The 19,422-nt window shown below is 45.3% G+C and overlaps 1 protein-coding gene across 2 annotated transcripts in view; it reads left to right on the forward strand.

Annotated features, from left to right (window-relative positions):
- WWC1 (WW and C2 domain containing 1) overlaps positions 1 to 19,422 on the forward strand; it is an 81,618-nt gene that overhangs the window by 35,281 nt on the left and 26,915 nt on the right. For both annotated transcript variants that reach the window (XM_003404646.3, XM_003404645.3), the window contains exons 10-15: positions 2,347 to 2,455; positions 2,611 to 2,691; positions 3,375 to 3,461; positions 5,295 to 5,487; positions 14,796 to 14,948; positions 18,294 to 18,385. In XM_003404646.3, coding sequence (XP_003404694.2) covers positions 2,347 to 2,455; positions 2,611 to 2,691; positions 3,375 to 3,461; positions 5,295 to 5,487; positions 14,796 to 14,948; positions 18,294 to 18,385 — 715 coding nt within the window. The remainder of the gene's footprint in view (positions 1 to 2,346; positions 2,456 to 2,610; positions 2,692 to 3,374; positions 3,462 to 5,294; positions 5,488 to 14,795; positions 14,949 to 18,293; positions 18,386 to 19,422) is intronic.

Genomic DNA, 19,422 nt, shown 5'->3' on the forward strand with positions numbered 1-19,422 from the left:
ACCTCAGAACTCACGCTGTGACATGTGCCAGGCTGTGTCTGCAAAGGTCCTGGCTCCATTGAGGCCACCATCATATCCTTAAGGCAGACCCATCATATCCTTATTAAGGCTCTAGGAATGGGCAGGAGCATTGCTGCTGTGCCCCGAATTATCTGTTCCTGTGCAAGGGTCAGCGGGCGGAAGGGGGTGGTGAGCTTTCCTGGTTAATTAAAGGCTCTGCGGAGTGAGTAGCAGTGATTTCCTTAGCAGAGGAGTCAGGGAGACCCCTGGAGTTCCCTCATTAAGAAGGAAGTCTATGGCTGAGTGTTCTCAGATGAAAATAAAAACAGGCTTCCTACTACAGCAGGTGGCAAGCTTCAGGAAGTTGTTCCCCAGAGAGAGGGGAGGTGCAGGTGGAAAATCTAATGAGGTTCAAGAAGGGTTCAGGATACTGCGTGTCTAGAGGCAGTTAAGCCAAGTCAGGGACACTCAGCCCCAGCTTCCTCCTGAAGAGAGACCCCCTCCAGTCCCCCACAGTGTACTTGGGGCTTGTGGACAGAGACTGGACATCGGGCTGGACCCAGCACGGGCCTCAGGGTGGCATCTCCTTCCTGCAGTCTTCAGAAGCCTTTGCTGCCAGTGAGCAGTGCCCGGCTGAGCGCTGGTGTTAAGCAGGTGAAGCGATTAGTGCCGTTGTTCAGAAAGCAGACAAATTAATCTCCTTAAGTGGTTTAGTGGAGGGTAGAACTACGTGGATCGGCAGGCGGGAGGCCTCGGTGTTGCTCAGCAGGCGGGCGTGGGGCTCAGACTGAGAAAGCTGCTCCCATATGGCCACTCAGCTTCCCTGCAGCGAGCATGGCCTTCTCCCAGCTCGCTTTTGCCAGCCTGCCACAGCCCAGGGGCTCTGTGCACCTCCACCCCAAGAGCTCTTGTCCTCCGCCAATCTGTCCCCAGTGCGTGGTGCTCAGCAGTGCCTGCATGTGTTTGCTGCAAGGGTGAAAGGCCTGAATCTGCTCTTCCCCTCTGCACAGGGGCAGGAGCTGGCTTATTCACCGTTGTAACTTGATCCTGCAATAAAAGGCCATTAGGTGCTCTACTGTTGTTCTCAGGTGCCATCAAGTTGATTCTGACTCATAGCGACCCCATGTGACAGTGTGGAACTGTCCCATAGGGTTTCCTACACTGTAATCTTTATGGGAGCAGATCGCCAGGTCTCTTCTCCCTCGGAGTGGCTAATGGGTCAGTGGCTAACCGCTGACCTTTCCATTAGCTGAAATGCTTAACCATTGCACTACTGGGGCTCCTTAGGTGCCCTGCTCATTACTTGGGGAAGAACAAAGGAATGAGTGACATGTGCCCCATGCCCAGCTAGGAGCCCCGGGCAGAGGCTTTCAAGGGCCTCCGTTAAGGGCAGGGAAGAGGAAGAGCTGAATTAGGGGTGGGATAGGATAGGCTGAGTGGGAGAGCAAATGCTTACAGCTTCTCCTTTTCTCCCCTTGCCCAATAAGTGTAGGGTTGGATCTAGAAGGTTATCATCCTAGTGATGGACATGATAGTAATAAGAAGAATCCAGTTCCGACTGCCATTGAATTGACTCTGAATCATGGTGAACCCATGTAGGTCAGAGTTGAACCAAGCTGCGTAGGATTTTCAGTGCTAGTTTTTCAAAAGTAGATTGCCAGATGTTTCTTCTGAGGCACCTCTGGGGAGACTTGAACCCTCCAACCTTTCAGTTAGCAGCAGAATGTGTTAACCATTTGCATCACCCAGGGACTCCATAGTAAGGATCAAACCGTTGCCCTCAAGTCAATTCCGACTCATAGCGACCCTATAAGACAGGGCAGAACTGCCCCATAGGGTTTCCAAGGAGTGCCTGGTGGATTCAAACTGCTGACCTTTAGGTTGGCAGCTGTAGCACTTAACCACTACGCCACCAGGGTTTCCCTAGTAAGGATAGTGGTAATGAATTTTGTACGGCACATGTGCGGCACCAATCTTATATGAAGACTTCACCTATAAGGTCTCACTTGGTCCTCCCAATAGTCCTGTAAGGTAGGCTTTATTATCCCCATTGTACAGATAAGGAATCTAGGATTAAAAACTTCCAATCAGCTTCCCAAGGTCATAAAGCAGCAAGTGGTAGAATTGAGAATTGAACCCAAGAAGTTCGACCACAGAGTTTGGGATGTTAACCACAAATCATATGCAACACCTCCACCGCCCCAAAGCAAAGCAGGACCTGGCCTTAGAGTTTCGAAGGGTGGTTGGAATTTCACGGGAGGGTGAATAGACAGTGTGTTGCAAAGACACCGTCATGGTTACTGAACCCCATCTTTCCATTCTTCCTTTTTCCTCCTCCTTCTCCAGCTGTGAATGTAGCCCAAGGGTGTGGCCTCAAAGTGGCCTGTGTCTCGGCTGCAGTGTCAGACGAGTCTGTGGCTGGTGACAGTGGTGTTTATGAGGCTTCCGTGCAGAGGTGGGTGCTGGCTCCGGGTCCACGTAGGCTGGGAACTCTGAATACACCAAGCCCGCCTATGGGATTGCTGGGATGTCAGACCGCTCGAGTGTGGGGAGGGGCCCCTGGGAGACCACTCCTGAGCCCCGCTGCCCATTTCTCCTGTTGCCTTTCAGATTGGGTGCTCCAGAAGCGGCTGTTTGCGACAGTGATGAATCAGAGGCAGTGGGTGCAAGCCGAGTTCAGATTGCCCTGAAGTAAGAGACGGAGGAGGGAGGGTGAGCAGAGAGGAGGGCCTTCTGGCCAGTGTCCCCTCTTGGTGGCCACCATTTTACCAGCACTTACCTTCATGGCCGCCCAGTAAGGGAGGCAGAACCAGCAGGGCTTGCTGGCAGTCGTGGGCTTCTAGCTGAAGGAATACCAACTCCTTCCTACCTCTGAGCTCCCCATTACACAGATGACAAAAATGAGATTTTGGAAGAAATGATGGCTTGCCTCAGTATACCAAGTAGAACCAGCACTAAGACCTCCCGACTTCTTCTAGTTATTCTTTATTGCTGTGGCATTTGTGTTCTCCCATCCCTGTCCAGGTCTCAGTGACATGAGCAGAAGTTGTCCTCTGGGAATTGCAGCCCAGATTTGGTGGCTAGGCAAATGTGTGTGTGTGTGTGTGTGTGTGTGTGTGTGTGTGTGTGTGTGTTTCTTTTGACAGAGAATGGTTTAAATGTTTATAAATTTCTAACTTCCCTTTAAAAATGCAGACGAGTGACCTCCCTGGGCCTGCACTCTTGCTGGGCATTGATGCACTGAGCTATGCTCTCTGCTCAGCACAGTCCCCAGAGCAGCCAACAGCCACATCTTTTGATGATTAAAAAAGAGACACAGCATGAGAGAGAAATGGGTTACTAATGGGTGTTCCATATGCCTGTTTTCATTTCAGGTATGATGAGAAGAATAAGCAATTTGCAATATTAATCATCCAACTGAGTAACCTTTCTGCCCTGTTGCTGCAACAAGACCAGAAAGTGTGAGTATGTTGCTGCATGGGCTGTGTAGTATCCTCTCACTCTCCGCCTGTCATCCACGGGGAGCACGTACTTGCGCTGTTCTGTTTTGGCAGTGACCTACTGTGGGTATTTAGTGCGTATTACCAGGATTGAAGTTGTCAAGGATTTCTTCCACTAGATCAACAATCAACCTCCATGGAAGCAGCAGTCAAGACTTCAAACGATGTAGTGCATTGGGCACATCTGCTGCAAAAGACCTCTGTAAAGTTTTAAAAAGCAAAGATGTCACCTTGATGACTAAGGTGTGTCTACCCATTTGCCTCCTTTACATGCAAAAGTTGCATAATAAAAAAGAAAGAAGAATCGATGCATTTGAACTGTGGTGCTGGCGAAGGATATTGCCAGAAGAACAAACAAATCAGTCTTAGAAGAAATACAACCAGAACGTTCCTTAGAAGTGAGGATGAGGAGACTTTGACTCCATTACTTTGGTCATCAGGAAAGACCAATCACTAGAAAAGGACATGATGTTAGGTCAAGTAGAGGATCAGGGAAAATGAGGGAAGCCCTCAATAACATGAATTGATGCAATAGCCATAACAATAGACCCAAATATACCAATGATCGTGAAGGTGGTGCGGAACTGGGCAGCCTTTCATTTTGTTATACATAAGGCTGCCATGTCTCAGAGCCAACTTGACAGCAACTAACACCACTACCACCACTACCCACCACTATGATGTAAAATGTCGATGTTCCTAATGTGGACCCGGGCACGATGACAGAAATGCTGGTTATGAAGAGAAGCACTCTGTGGACAGTTTCACTTTCTTCATAAATGTGTCCTGAGCCCCTACGACAGACCAGCACTAAGAACAAGGTGATGAGCAAAGCCTTCATGGACCCTGTCCTCATGAACTTCAAGCCTCATGCAAAAGAATGGTCAGGGCTCCTTTTGTCTACAAAGAGTCAGATTCTGTCATTTTCAAGGGTTAAGTCCAATCACTGTGCTTCTCCTACCTTGAGGTCAATAGTATGGCAAACACCTGCATGGTCCGCATGCTGGTTCTTCCCATTGTAGTCTGGTGTCATGTTTTATTGCACTCATCTGTATGCCTACAGGTTTTCTCCTCCAAATCTCAGTGGTACTTACACAAGGGTATCTGTGGGATGGTGTTTAGAAGTGAGACATAACTAAACCATAAGGTCTTGAGGGCAGCGACAGGAACTTATATTTTTGTGGTCTGCACCCAACAAGTGACTGGGGGTGCAACATGGGGAAAGAAGGAAGACAGGAACACAGGCAAAGCAGAAGGAAGACAGATTGGACCCTTGGGTTGTTTTCAGTGCCAGAATGAAGAACCTTCTCCACATCTCAGTGGTACTTGTGCAAGGGTATCTGTGGGATAGTGTCTAGAAGTGAGATGTCTGAGTTAAGGGGCAAATGCATTTGTAATTTTCTTAGAATTAGCTAGTTGCCCTCTGCAGGGACTGCAGCATTTTGCCCTTCCGCCAGCAGCATATGAGGGGCCAGCTTCGCTCAGTGAACACTGAGTCCTCGATGTTAACAAGGAACTTTGGTGATCCTTTTCCACACTGAAGTTTGCACACCATTGGCCTCAGGCTCCAAGTGCTTTGAGATTCTAAGGTTTGGTAGGATTTAGGGGAAGGAAGAGCAAGGTGTTATCCTTAGGACGCTTCCTACCTCCCTCACAAATATTGATGTAACTTGAGAAATTCTACAACGCTCATTCACTGTAGTTTTCTTGGAGATTTTCAGCATCTGCTTAACCCAACACATTAGCCCCCAGCCCGGGCTGACCCAAGCTCCTGCGTTTCTTGTCTCCCTCTAGGAACGTTCGCGTGGCTATCCTTCCTTGCTCTGAAAGCACAACCTGCCTGTTCCGGACCCGGCCCCTGGACGCCTCAGACTCCCTCGTGTTCAATGAGGTATTCTGGGTGTCTGTGTCCTACCCAGCCCTTCACCAGAAGACCTTAAGAGTCGATGTCTGTACCACTGACAGGAGCCATCTGGAGGAGTGCCTGGTAAGGACCATGTCTGTCTATCTGCCTACCTGTCCATCCACCTGTCTGCCCATCCTTCTGGGGACTGGTTCACCCTGAGCTTCAGTGAGGCGGTGTGAAGAGGACACAAGCTGTAGCATCAGTCAAGGTCATCTTAGGTCCCAGGGAGAGACTCCTCCACAGGTGAACACTGTTCTCAGACTTATCTCAGCAGTGTGGGGTGGGGGGGCACCTTTCCTGGGAGGAAGAGTATTAGACCTGAAGGTGCTTCTTAAACTGCCAAACCCTGGAAGATGACAGCCACATACGACAGCTTTACTCTAGAGCATTTGAGGTTGACAAGAAGCACAGGATAATAAGAACAAACACACAGGCGTTCAAATTCCACCTTTACCACTTTCTACGTAGCTCGGTAACCTTGAGCACGTTACTTAACCTCTCTAATTCCCAGTTTTCTCATCTGTAAAGTGGGAACGATAATGGCTACCTGATGCCCACTAGAAGAGTTGTTACAAGGATTAAGTGAAACAGTACATGTAAAGTACCTACTCTCATGCCTGACACATAGTAGGTGCTTACTGAATGGGCGATTGCTAGTCCCCTTCTTGGAACTGAGCTGCGCCGACTTCTTCCTCCTCGCCCCATTGGCAGGGGTCAGGATAGGAGGGAAAGCAGCCCTGGGAACAGTCATGTCCTGAGAAAGCTGTGCCCTTAGAGTCACACAGACCCGAATACAGGTTCCTGCTCTACCACTTACTCATAGTCTGGCCTTGGGCATGTGGCTCAGGTTTCTCGTCTGTAACATGGGGATATGTAGCTAACTCAGGAGCTTGTTGTGACCTACAGATGAGTCCAAAGAAGTGATGGGCTTTGTTAGCCCTCATACCGTTTAGTTGTCAGGGATAAGTATTTTCATTGTGGGCACAGAGGAGTCAGCACAGTGCCCCCTGGGAGCACACAGAGATCTTAGTCAGCAGTTAGGTAGGGTGGTGACTTGAAGGGTTTGGCAAGCGTGAACATTGAATGACAGAGCAGAATGCTTTTCCAAACCCAGCTTCCCTGGTGAAGCGTTTCCCCAGCCCTGGGTATTCCTAAACGAGAAGAGAATCAATCCTGTTTTCTTCTCCTAATTGGATGCCTTTTATTCCTCCTTCTTAATTGAAGTCTGACCATTGCTGGTTGCCATGGTAGCAGCCAAAGCACTCATCGGGCTGTGGCTAGTCTCCATCTGTGACCAATGGGAAACCTACTTTCCTGTATCCTGTGGGGACACAGAGTGTCAGGCTGTTGTGTTTTAGTGGCTGGAGGAGGAAAGGAAGTGAGACAGGAGGAGAAAGGGCTTGTCTGATCCATGCAGAGTCTCCCCTGCACTGCCGGGCTTGTGGAATCCCATGTCTATTTTAAACCATTTAATCAGCCAGGCAACAATAGTACCAGTGTTGAGAGTTTTTATATGTCTAGTGCTGGGTTAAGAACTCTGCATGCAATATCTCATTTAATCTTCACGACATCCCCAGGAAGAAGTACGAGTATTCCCTTCATTTACAGACAAGGGATCAAGACTAAGTAATCTGCCCAGGTCGCCCAGCTCATCAGTGGAGAAGCCTGGATATGAACACAGATTCCAACTTCCTTATGTGCAACCACTCCACTATAGTTCCTCTCAGGGGGTTACCATGAGCATCTCTCATGTCCCCAGGCCTAGATAATGGGTTTTGGGAACACATGATCTGTCTTGACCAGTGTTACAGACAACAGTTCTTCCAAGTGTTTCAGCATGGCATAACAAGGATCATGAGCTTTCTAGCGGGCCCTTGGTGCTAAGGCAGCCCCCTTGCCCAGGTTCTACTTATATTCCTAGTCAATCATTGCAACGCCTCCCTCCCATGCTCCCTTACTCCCCTGTCTCTTTCTCATTCTCTTGGCAGAGCCCCAACCCTGACAGAGTGAACCGCCCACCTCCTCTCCACTGTGCAATTAGACAGAAACACACACAGCCATGCTGTGGACTCTTGTTTTGAGATGATCACTACCCTCAAATGATTCCTTAATGCTGCCCAGCAATTATATTCCCTTCCCTAGACCATTTACCCTCCCGGTCTTCAAGATGATTAATTCACATCTTCTCCTCTGTCCTAAAAACTCCAGTAATTCTTCCTCCATCCTTACTCTCCGCCAATGACCTTACTTCTCTCTCCATGAGAGAATAGAAGGAATCAGAAGAGAGCTCTTATAGGTTCTGCCATTTTTCCAGTTTCTAAGGATGGGCCTTCCCCACTCCTCTCTAAAACCAATCTCTCCATCCCTCCTCAAGAACATCACTTCAACAGTTATTCTTTTGCTCTCTCCTCTGGCTTCAATTTTCCCTCCTCAGTTGGATCTAGCCCATCAATATACCAAAACCAATAAAACACTAGTTACCATCGAGTTATCTCCAACTCACAACAGCCCCATGTGTGTCCGAGTGAAACTGTGCTCCATAGGGTTTTCAGTGGCTGATTTTTTTAAAATGGATTGCCAGACCTTTCTTCCAAGGTGCCTCTGAGCAGAATCAGACCACCAACCTTTCGGTCAGCATCCTAGCATGATAACTGTTTGCACCACCCAGGAACTCCATCAATATACCAATATGCTGTCATTGCTCCCATGCTTAACAAATAAACCTCTTTACACCATTTCCACCTCCATCTACTAAATTGCTTCTTTCCTTTTCCTTATAACAAGACTTGAAAGACCTGTTTACCATTCTGTCTTGAATCCTTTCCAACTGGGCTTTCACCTTCATCAAGGTGTTCTTCAAGGTCATCAGTGACCTCTTTGTTGCTAAATCCAGTGACCATTTCTCCATCCTAACCTTTCTCAGCCTGTCAACTGTGTTTGGCTTGATTGTCCATTCCATCTTCCTCAACGACCTTTGTCCTGACTTGTGTTCCTGGACACCTCACTCTGCAGCTTTCTTCCCACATCACTGGCTTCTCTCTTTTTTCTCCTTTGCTGATTCCTCCTCATTTGCCTGACCCCAGTATGTCAGAGTGCCCCAGGGCTCAGTTCTTGGTCCTCTCCCCTTCAGTATGTACATTCACTCTCTTGGTGGTCTCATCCTCTCACATCTTCAAAACCATCCCAGTATATATCTCTCAGGCCTCTCTGCTCATCTCGCGACTCCTATGTCCAGCTGCCTATTCAACATCTTCTCTTGCATGTCTAATAGGCTTCTCAAACTAACATGTCCACGAGAACACCCTGATCTTTCCTCCTGTGTCTTCACCATCTGAGGTGATGGCAACCTCATCTTCTATCACTCAGGTCAGAGACCTTGGAATCCTGAATGACCCCTCTCTTTCTCTCATACCCTGCACCCAACCCTAACTGCTCTTAGCTCCACCTTCAAAAGATGCCCAGATGCTAACCACTTCTCACCAATTCCTCTGATCCAAGGCACTATCATCTCACACATTGGTTATTGCATTAATCTCCCTGCTTCTGCACTTCATCTTTCTCAGCACACTAGCAGTAGTGACCCTATGAAAACAGAAATCAGTGCATACCACTCCTCTGCTTAAAACCTTACAATGGCTCTGTCTCCTCTAGAGTCAACACTTGAGTCCTTTGACTGGCCTCCAAGGCCCTAAGGACCTGATCCCTTGCTATCTCTTGGATTTCATCTCCAAAACTCTTTCTCCAGCCTCCTTGTGTTCCTTAAATTCACTAGCACACCCCCTCCCCTTTGCATTTGCTATTCCCTCTGATTGGCATTCTCTTCACCCAGATATCAATGGGCAAGACTCACTCCCCTGCTTTATTCTGGGCTTTACCCAAACATCACCTTCTCAGTGAGGTCGTCTTTACCCTATTTAAAATTGTGCTCCCCATCCACTCCCATATCCCCTGTTATCCCCTTTCCCTGTATTATTTTTCTCTCAGCACCTTTCATCATCTAACAAATATTCCACTGTATCTTGTAGATTGAGGATACAATTTTTTTCACATTTTACCATCTCAGAAATCAAGATGGCTGGTCATCATTTAATTGGCAACTGTTTTTCTCTCTTAAAAAAAAACCAAACCAAACCCATTTCTGTCAAGTCATTTCTGACTCGTAGCAACCCTATAAGACAGAGTAGAACTGCCCCATAGAGTTTCCAAGGAGCACCTGGTGAATTTGAACTGCCAACCTTTTGGTTAGCAGTCGTAGCTCTTAACTAGTACACCACCAGGGTTTCCAGTGATCCTATAGTGGGGCCTAAAATTAATAGTACACTTTGTAATTGATGGAATCTTAAATTCAATGAAACACAAGATTTAGTTCACTTACTGATTTGTTTATCTGTTTCCCCCAGACTCAAATGGAAGCTCATGGGAGTAAAGGCATTGATCTGCCCTAACCCTGTTGTATTTCCAGCATGTAGAACAGTGCCTGGCACATAAACACTACTAAGGAAATGTACATTTGATGAATAAATGGTGAATGAGTGAATACGCCAATGCCCTCAGTGCATCCAGTCTCAAGTTACTAGTTACCATCAAACTGACCCTGATTCATGGCGACCCCTTGTGTGTCAGGGTAGAACTGTGCTCCAGAGGGTTTTCAATGGCTGATTTTTCAGAAGTAGATCACCAGGCCTTTCTGCCAAGGTGCCTCTGAGTGGACTTGAACCTCCAACCTCCGTGTTAACAGCTGAGCATGTTAACCATTTGTACCACCCCGAGACCCAGTCTATCTAGGTAGACAACATTCATACCTTTGAGCCAGCTCAAAATAGACACGGTATCTGATTGGAATTCAGTATAATCTAATGGAGGTGTTACTCTTCAAAGCTGTGATTGTGTTCACCTCTCTTTGCACCTTAGACATAGCCTGCTGTATTCTGAATTGTAATGTCTGTGGTATTTGCTCCCCCTCCCAGGAAACTGTGAGCCCTTGGAGGCAGAATCATGTCTCAAGTATTTCCACAGCCCCAGTGTCTGAGAGGGACTCGGAATATTTATTGAATGAATAAATGAATGATACGCATGTATTTGTATATATTTACATATATTCTAGCTACTTAAAATGTGCCACTTTATACCTGAATTGACTGTAGTTGCCACTACAGCCCCACAGGTAAGAGGTATTTTTCCCCATTTTAGGGAAGCTGGTGCTGGACAAGTAAAGTGTCAACATTATTATTTCCTCCATTTACTCACTGCTTGTCTTAGTCATCTAGTGCTGCCGTTAACAGAAATACCACAAGTAGATAGCTTTAACAAAGAGAAATTTATTTTCTCACAGTCTAGTAGGTTACAAATCCAAATTCAGGGCGTCGGCTCCAGGGGAAGGCTTTCTCTCTCTGTCAGCTCTGGAGGAAAGTCTTCGTCCTCAATCTTCCTGTGGTCAAGGAGCTTCTCAGGTGCAGCGACCCTGTATCCAAAGGACGCACTCTGCTCTTGGTGCTGCTTTCGTGCTGGTTTCCCACAGCAACCCTATGTGAGAGAGTAGAACTGCCCCATAGGGTTTTCTAGGCTATAATCTTTACTGAAGCAGATCACCAGGTCCTTCTACCCCAGAGTCGCTGGGTGGGTTCAAATTGCCAACCTTTCAGTCAGCAGCCAAGCTTTTAACTGTAGTGCTACCAGGGCTCCCTAAAGAGGGCATATGGAAATAATAAAGCCTCTGAAGAATGATTAAGATTATTTTGTAGGTCTTTCTGCTAAGAATGTATGGTAAAAATATAGTAAAAATATTAAATCACTTGAAATAAATCCTTTATCTATGAGGTTATACTCAGTGAGGTTAATTTGTTTCAGTTTGTTTCCATCTTAAGGGACACATTTACATGATTCAGAGAAAATAGACAGGTTTAATAAAGAAAAATCCTGCCTCCCCCAGTCCACTTCATCACCTCCTCTCCAGTCCCTGTATAAAGAACCACATTGATTAGTTTCTTCCATATCTTTCCATTATGTTGTTACAGATATGGTCATATGATCATGTTTACTGTCCCTTGCACCTCAAAATTGGTGAGATATATATATATATTCTTGTACCTCCTGTCTTAGTTATCTAGTGCTACTTTAACAGAAATACCACAAGTGGATGGCTTTAACAAAGAGAAATTTATTTTCTCACAGTCTAGTAGGTTACAAATCCAAATCCAGGGTGTCGGCTCTAGGGGAAGGCTTTCTCTCTCTGTCGGCTCTGGAAGAAGGTCCTTGTCCTCAATCTTCCCCTGGTGGAGGAGTTTCTCAGGCACAGGGACCCCATGTCCAAAGGACGCACTACGCTCCTGGTGCTGCTTTCTTGGTGGTATAAGGTCCCCAACTCTCTGCTTGCTTTCCTTTCATCTCTTGAGAGATGAAAAGTGCAGGCCACACCCAGGGAAAATCCTTTTACATTGGATCAAGAATGTGGCCCGAACAAGGGTGTTACATCCCACCCTAACCCTCTTTAACCACAGGCAGAGATTATGATTTATAAGACATAGGAAAATCACAAAATGGAGGACAACCACACTTGGCCTAACCAAGTTGACACATATTTTTGGGGGGATACAATTCAATCTATGACACCTCCCTTAGTTTTTTTGTACAAAAAGTAGCAAAAAACAACAAAGTCCAAGCTGCCCTGAAGGCATTGGTGAAAAGCAAGGCTCCAGGAATTGACGAAATACCAATTGAGATGTTTCAACAAATGGATGCAGCACTGGAAGTGCTCACTCATCTGTGCAGAGAAATTTGTAAAACAGCTACCTGGCCAGCCGACTGCAAGAGATCCATATTTATGCCTATTCCAAGAAAAATGGTCCAATTGAATGCGGAAATTATCAAACAGTATCATTAATATCACACACAAGTAAAATTTTGCTGAAGATCATTCAAAAGCAGCTGCAGCAGTGTATCAACAGGTAACTGCCAGAAATTCAAGCCAGATTCAGAAGAGGACATGGAACCAGGGATATCATTGCTGAAGTCAGGTGAATCCTGTGTTTTATCGATCAGGCAAAGGCATTTGACTGTGTGAATCATAGCAAATTGTAGATAACATTTGTGAAGAATGAGAACTCCAGAACACTTAATTGTGCTCATGAAGAACCTGTACATGGATCAAGAGGCAAGTGTTGGAACAGAACAAGGGGATACTGCATAGTTTAAAGTCAGGAATTGTGTGCATCAAGGTTGTATCCTTTCACCATACTTATTCAATCTGTATGCTGAAAAAATAATCCAAGAAGCTGGACCATGTGAAGAAGAACGTGGCTTTAGGATTGGAGGAAGACTCACAAACAACCTGTATTATGCAGATTACAAAACCTTGTTTGCTGAAAGTGAAGAGAACTTGAAGCATTTACTGATGAAGATCAAAGATCACAGCCTTCAGTACGGATTACACCGCAACATTAAGAAAACAAAAATCCTCACAACTGAACCAATAAGCAACATCATGATAAGTAAAGAAAAGATTGAAGTTGTCAAGGATTTCAATTTTACGTGGATCTACAATCAACACCCATGGAAGCAACAGTCAAGAAACCAAAAGATGCATTGCATTGGGCAAATCTGCTGCAAAAGACCTATTTAAAGTGTTAAAAAGCAAAGATGTCACCTTGAAGACTAAGGTGCACCTGACCCAGACCATGGTGTTTTCAGTCGCCTCACATGCTTGCAAAAGCTGGACAATGAATAAGGAAGACTAAAGAAGAACTGACACCTTTGAATTGTGGTGTTGGCAAAGAATATTGAATATACAGAAAGAATGAACAAGTCTGTCTTGGAAGAAGTACAACCAGCATGTTCCTTAGAAGCAATAATGGTGAGACTACATCTTATGTATTCTGGACATGTTATCAGGAGGGACCAGTCCCTGGAGAAGGATATCACGCGTGGAAAAGTAGAGGGTCAGAGAAAAAGAGGAAGACCCATAACGAGATGGATTGATGCGGTGACTCCAACAGTGGGCTCAAGCATAACAGCGATTGTGTGGATGGCACAGGACTGGGCAGTGTTTTGTTCTGTTGTACGTAGGGTCACCATGAGTCAGAACCAACTCAGCAGCACGTAACAACACAACAATGTATTCTGTTCTGCACCATGCTATTTTTCCCCTTGTATAGCCTGGAGATCTTTTCACATTAGTACATAGAGATCTTCCTCTTTTTTTTTTTTTTTCATTTGTTGTTGTTAGCTGCCATTGAGTCAACTCCAACTCATGGTGACCTTATATACAGCAGAATGAAACGCTGCCTAATCCTCAGGATCGCCAGCATATTCAGGTCCACCATAGTGGCTGCTGTGCCAATCCGTCTCACCAAGGGTCTCCCATGCCCTTTTTGGCCCTGTACTTCACCTAAGATGATGTCCTCCTTCCATTGCATTATAATTTATTCAGCCAGTCCCCTATTATTGGACCTTGAGTAGTTTAAAATCTTTTGCTATTACAAAGAGGGCCAGAAGGAATAACCTTGTTCATGGGTCATTTTGTACTTGAGCAGGTCTACCTGTGCAATGCACACACACCCATGGGATTGCTGGCTCAAAGGATAAAATGCATCCATAATTTTACTAGATATTACCACATTTCTTACATAGAGTTTCTGGATTTTGCATTCCACTAGCAAGATGAGAGAATGGCCTATCTCCCCATCACCTCACCAACAACAGAATGTAATATCAAATTATTGAATTTTTGTGAATTTGCTCGAGGAGAAATGATATATCACTATGGTTTTTCTCTCTCTTATTATGGATAAGGTCAAGCAATTTTTATCTGACTCATAGTGAATTACTTTTTCAATGTCTGAGTTCCTTGGGAGACTGTTAGCTCTAAGAAGGTGGGACCATGTGGGGACCATCATTTATCCCTAGTACCTAGCAATGAACCTGGTACTCAGTGTGATTAACACAGGATAGGTATTCAATAAAGATTTGGTGAGTGAGTGAGTCAGTGAATGGGTACATGTGTAAGTGAGTGAAGGAGTAAGCTGTTGGAGGTGGTTAGCGACTAGCCCTTTCTTCCTCCCAGAAAACCTCCGTCTCACCTTTTTTTATTAATTGCTTTTGAGTGGATCCTGATTCATGGCAACCCCATGTGTGTCACAATAGAACTGTGCTCCATAGGGTTTTCAATGACTGATTTTTCAGAAGCCGATCACCAGGCCTTTTTTCCGAGGCATGAATGGGTGGCTTCAAACCGCCAACCTTTTGGTTAGTAGCCAAATGTGTTAACTGCTTACACCACCCAGGCACTTCCCATCTCACCTAGAGTGGCGTTTTCCATACTTTCTCCAGGAGCCAAATTCCCCAGAACACCTTGTCTTCCCTGCTGATATTCTCCATTTTTCCATCCTTGACAGGGAGGCGCCCAGATCAGCCTGGCTGAGGTCTGCCGGTCTGGGGAGAGGTCAACTCGCTGGTACAACCTCCTGAGCTACAAATACTTGAAGAAACAAAACAGAGAGCCTAAACCAGTGGGAGCTACTAGACCTTCCCCGGGACCTGAAAACACGGTGAGCTTGGACCCAGCTCTGCTCCTTCCTCCCACACATCCAGCCCCTAGATGCAGGAATGGGGAAGTTTCTCCCAGGACTGGAGATGGTTGGGCACCCGAGTTTGGGAAATGGAATAGAGGGTGGTCTAGGGGTGAGGGAGGGGAGGACAGGGAAGGAGTGAGCTCTGCTAAAGGACAGGTGGCTCCCCTTATACGCTTTGTTTCCTTCAGTACTTTGCTTGTAGCCTTGGGCTTTTCCTAACTGAACTTGCCTGATGAAAACCCTAACTTAGGATTTTTTTAATGAACTGGAGATGTAGGGAGAAGCCTATGAAAAATAGAAAATTAACCTTAATTGAAAACCTACTACGTGCAAGATATATTGTTTGTTATTGTTGTTGTTAGCTGCCGTCAAGTAAGCCCCCAACTCATGGCAACCTCATGCACAACAGAACAAAATGATGCCTGGTCCTGCACCATCCCTATGATCAGTTGAGGATCAGACCGTTGAGATCCATAGGGTTTTCATTAGCTGATTTTTCAGTAGTAGATCTCCAGGCCTTTCTTCCTAGTCTGTCTTAGTCTGGAAGCTCCACTGAAATCTGTTCAGCATCACAGCAACACAAGCTTCCACTGACAGCCAGGTGGTGGCTGTGCATGAGGTTCATTGGCCAGGAATCAAAGCCAAGTCTCCCACGTGGAAGGTGAGAATTCTACCACTGAACCACCACTGTCGCTTGCGAGATACATACCCATTCTAACCCGTTGCCATCGAGTGGATTCCAACTCATAGTGACCCGTAGGACAGAGTAGAGCTGCCCCAAAGGGTTTCCAATTCTGTAATATTTACAGAAGCAGACTGCCACATCTTTCTCTCGCAGAGCAGATGGTGGTTTTGAACCACCAGCCTTTCGGTTAGCAGCCAAGAGCTTAACCACTGTGCCACCAGGACTTCTGCAAGATACAGTGGGGTCTTATATAAGAGGCAGCAGGAAGTCATGGGAAAGACAAGGCCTTAGAGTCAAAAGATCTGGGTGTGTTAGGTGGATGGCAGGGGTCACTCATTTCACTTCTCTGTACCTCTGTTTTTATATCTAATATGAGCCTAGAATGATCATTAGGAAGATATGAAAAAAATACATGTAAAGACCACTTGGTCAGTGCATGATAAATGTTAATTGTTCATCTCACATTTGCCTATTTTTGGTTAAAAATATGTATTGTTTTCATTTGGTTGCAGTACCTTTTAACCTATTAAAATATCCTTAAACTATTTCCTCTATCTGCTGGCCAAGTAGACTAGCCAGATCTCAGCTGAACAGTGAAGTTGCCTTGGGCATAGAGTATCGCAGAGTACAGGGTCCTATTCCTGGGTCCAGGCCGTATCAAAAAGCCAAATAGAATGTGTTTGGAATCCAGGTTGTCTTGCTATTCTCTGTAGTGCTTCTTCCCTCTGTCAGTACTTGTTTACTTTGCACAGTCACTGCCTAGGATTTCAATGGAGGGGATAGGCTGGGCCACATGGGTAAGGATGAGGGGTAAGGATTAAGTCTATGATTTTCCTCCTCCTTTTCTTCCTCCTCATGCAGCATTGTCATTATCATTTTCTGCATTTCCTTTCATGTTAGACACTGTCCTATTTATTACACGCAGTTTACCAAGGCTCGAAAAGGTTAACATGTAATCTAAGGACATACATGTAATAAGCAACAAAGATAGGTCTCAAACCTAGGTCTTTCTCACTCCAAAAAGGAGACAGTGAGCCGTCAAAGCTGACAAAGCTCAGGAAAGCAGACTCCCCACTTACTAATGCCAGATCTTGGGTAAGTAGCATCATCCCCAGGCACCTTAGTTTCCTCATTCCATTTCTCAAGGGAATACTGACTCCTATGTCTTAGTTATCTAGTGCTACTATAACAGAAATAACCGCAAGTGGATGGCTTTAATAAACAGAAATTTATTCTCTCACAGTCTGGAGGCTAGAAGTCCAAATTCAGGGAGCCAGCTCCAAGGGAAGGCTTTCTCTCTCTGTCGGCATTGGGGGAAGGGCCTTGTCATCAATCGTCCCCTGGGTCTAGGAGTTTCTTTGTGCAGGAACCCCAAGTCCAAAGGACATGCTTTGCTCCTGGCTCTTCTTTCTTGGTGGTAGGAGGTCCCTCCTTCTCTGCTTGCTTCTCTCTGCTTTTATCTCTTGTAAGATAAAAGATGATGCAGGCCACACCCCAGGGAAACTCTTCTTACATAGGATCAGTACTGTGACCTGAGTAAGGGTGTTACATTCCACCCTAAACCTCATTAACATGACCTCTTCTTGCCTCATTAATATAACAAACAGTTCACTCCCAAATGGGATCATAACCACAGGCATAGAGGCTAGAATTTACAACACATCACAAAATGGAGGATATCAGATCACAAAATGGAGGACAACCACACAATCCTGGGGATTATGGCCTAGCCAAGTTGACACATTTTGGGGGGGACACGGTTCAATCCGTGACACCCTACTCTCAGGATGACTGCAAAAATTAAATAAGATACTACATGTAAGCCATGGAAAACTACCTGGCAAATTCCAGGCCTTCAATCAATTTCAATTCATTTTTTCCTTCCCCTGAAGAAAATTTCAAGAATTATCCAGACTCTGGCCCACACTACCAAGGAAAATTGCAAGTTAACCATGTGCTCAGAAATTTACAGGATCCCGTTTTTGCTTCACTATTAGCTGCCGTTTATTGAGTGCAAATTTCATGCTAGGTACTCTTCTGGATACCTTTTATACGTATTTTCAATTAATCTTCATAACCTTTTGTAGTAGCTTTTAGAAGAAACTGAGTCTCAGAGTGGTTAAACAACTCCCTCAAGTCACAGACTTCCTACTGCAAGTCTCTTTCAATGGAGATATTCTTCCTCCAGGAAGGCTTTCCAGAATGCAACAACCAAGCTGACTTTGCCACTGCACCTCTGTCCCCATATATCTGATGCTTATCTCTCTCATCACCCTTATCACATTGTTTTGTTAGTGATAACTCACGTGCTGGTCTCCCTGACTACACTATGATCTCCTTATATCCAGAGGTCTATAATTCTGTCTCACTTAACTACTAAACTTTGCTGTCTTCTAAAATTCTGCTGAGTAGGTCTATATATACAGCGGTTAGTCCCTGGAGAACTGCCAGTTTGAAGAGCTAAAGGCAGGATTTCTGATTTATAAGTGATCTTGGGCAAGACACTTAACCACTCTGGTCTTCAGTTTTACCCTTAGTTCATGGGGAGAGTCACAGCTCTGAGAAACCCTGATTCCTGCCAGATAGGACAGAGTTCATGGTACACCAGATGAACCCATCGGCCTTTGTCTCTACAGGATGCTGTATCTGCTCTGTTGGCACAGACAGCAGTGGAGCTGGAAAAGAGACAGGAGGAAAGGAGCAGCACGCGGACCCTGGAAGACAGCTGGTGAGCGAGGCTTCCCTTGGGCTTCAGGAACTGGCCTGGCTTGGACCTGAGCCCAGGAATGAGATCCCTGTACACCAGGGCAATCAAGAGAAGGATTCCCCTGGGAAAACTGAGAACTGCTCTACAGGCAACCAGGCAGTATATAGCCTGGTACAGTGGTTCCCATGTAACCTTATGTAACATTTCACATTAATCTTTGCCTTGATGCTCTTACATTTATTTTTATTTTTAAAAATTTAAGAAACTTTATATTACGATAAATGGAAGTTAAGTGTAATTTGCAACAAATTATAGTTGTCTTGGTAAGGAATTGCATTTGATGGGCAGGAATATAGAAATAACAGACTTAAATAAGATGGAAGTTTATTTATTTTTTGCATAAAAAGAATAGAAGGAGGTAATCCAAGGCTCATTTGCTAGCTCCATGGTGTTCTAGGAACCAAGTCACCTTCCCTCTTTCTGTTTACTCTCTTTTCCTTACTGTGTGACTCCATCATCAAGGCTGCCTTATAGCCCAAGATGGCTGCTGGGTCACCAGGCATCAGGAAAGAGGAAGGACAAAAGGGTGTGCCTATGTACCTCTAACAAAGGAGTAGTCCTGAAAGTTCTCACCCAGCAACTTCATGTTTCTCATTGGCCAAGCTTAGCCTCATGGCTTACCTAACTTGCAAGGGAGTCTGGGAAATAAGGTCTGTTAGGTACATAAATCAGGGTTCTGTTAGTAAGAAAGAAATTAGGAATGGATATTGGGTTCACAGTAAGCCAAATCTGCCTCAGAAGGTAACTAAAAAATTAAATGAATGAAAACAAAGCAATATTATTGAAGTCCAATTAGATATATTATTTGCTAAGGCACTAAGCCCTGAGATCTTCTCTCCCGCTATTCAAAAGGAAGTGTTTCACCAATGTTAAACATATACCACGGCCAAAGCAAGACTTTCTCCTCGATGGAATAGAAGGAGGCAATCCAAGGCTCATTTGGTAGCTCCACTGATCTAGAATCAGGTTCAAATCCTGACTTCTTCATACTTTGTGTA

The sequence above is a fragment of the Loxodonta africana genome, chromosome 2 (genome assembly GCF_030014295.1).
Source record: "Loxodonta africana isolate mLoxAfr1 chromosome 2, mLoxAfr1.hap2, whole genome shotgun sequence".
NCBI classification, from domain to species: Eukaryota; Metazoa; Chordata; class Mammalia; order Proboscidea; family Elephantidae; genus Loxodonta; species Loxodonta africana.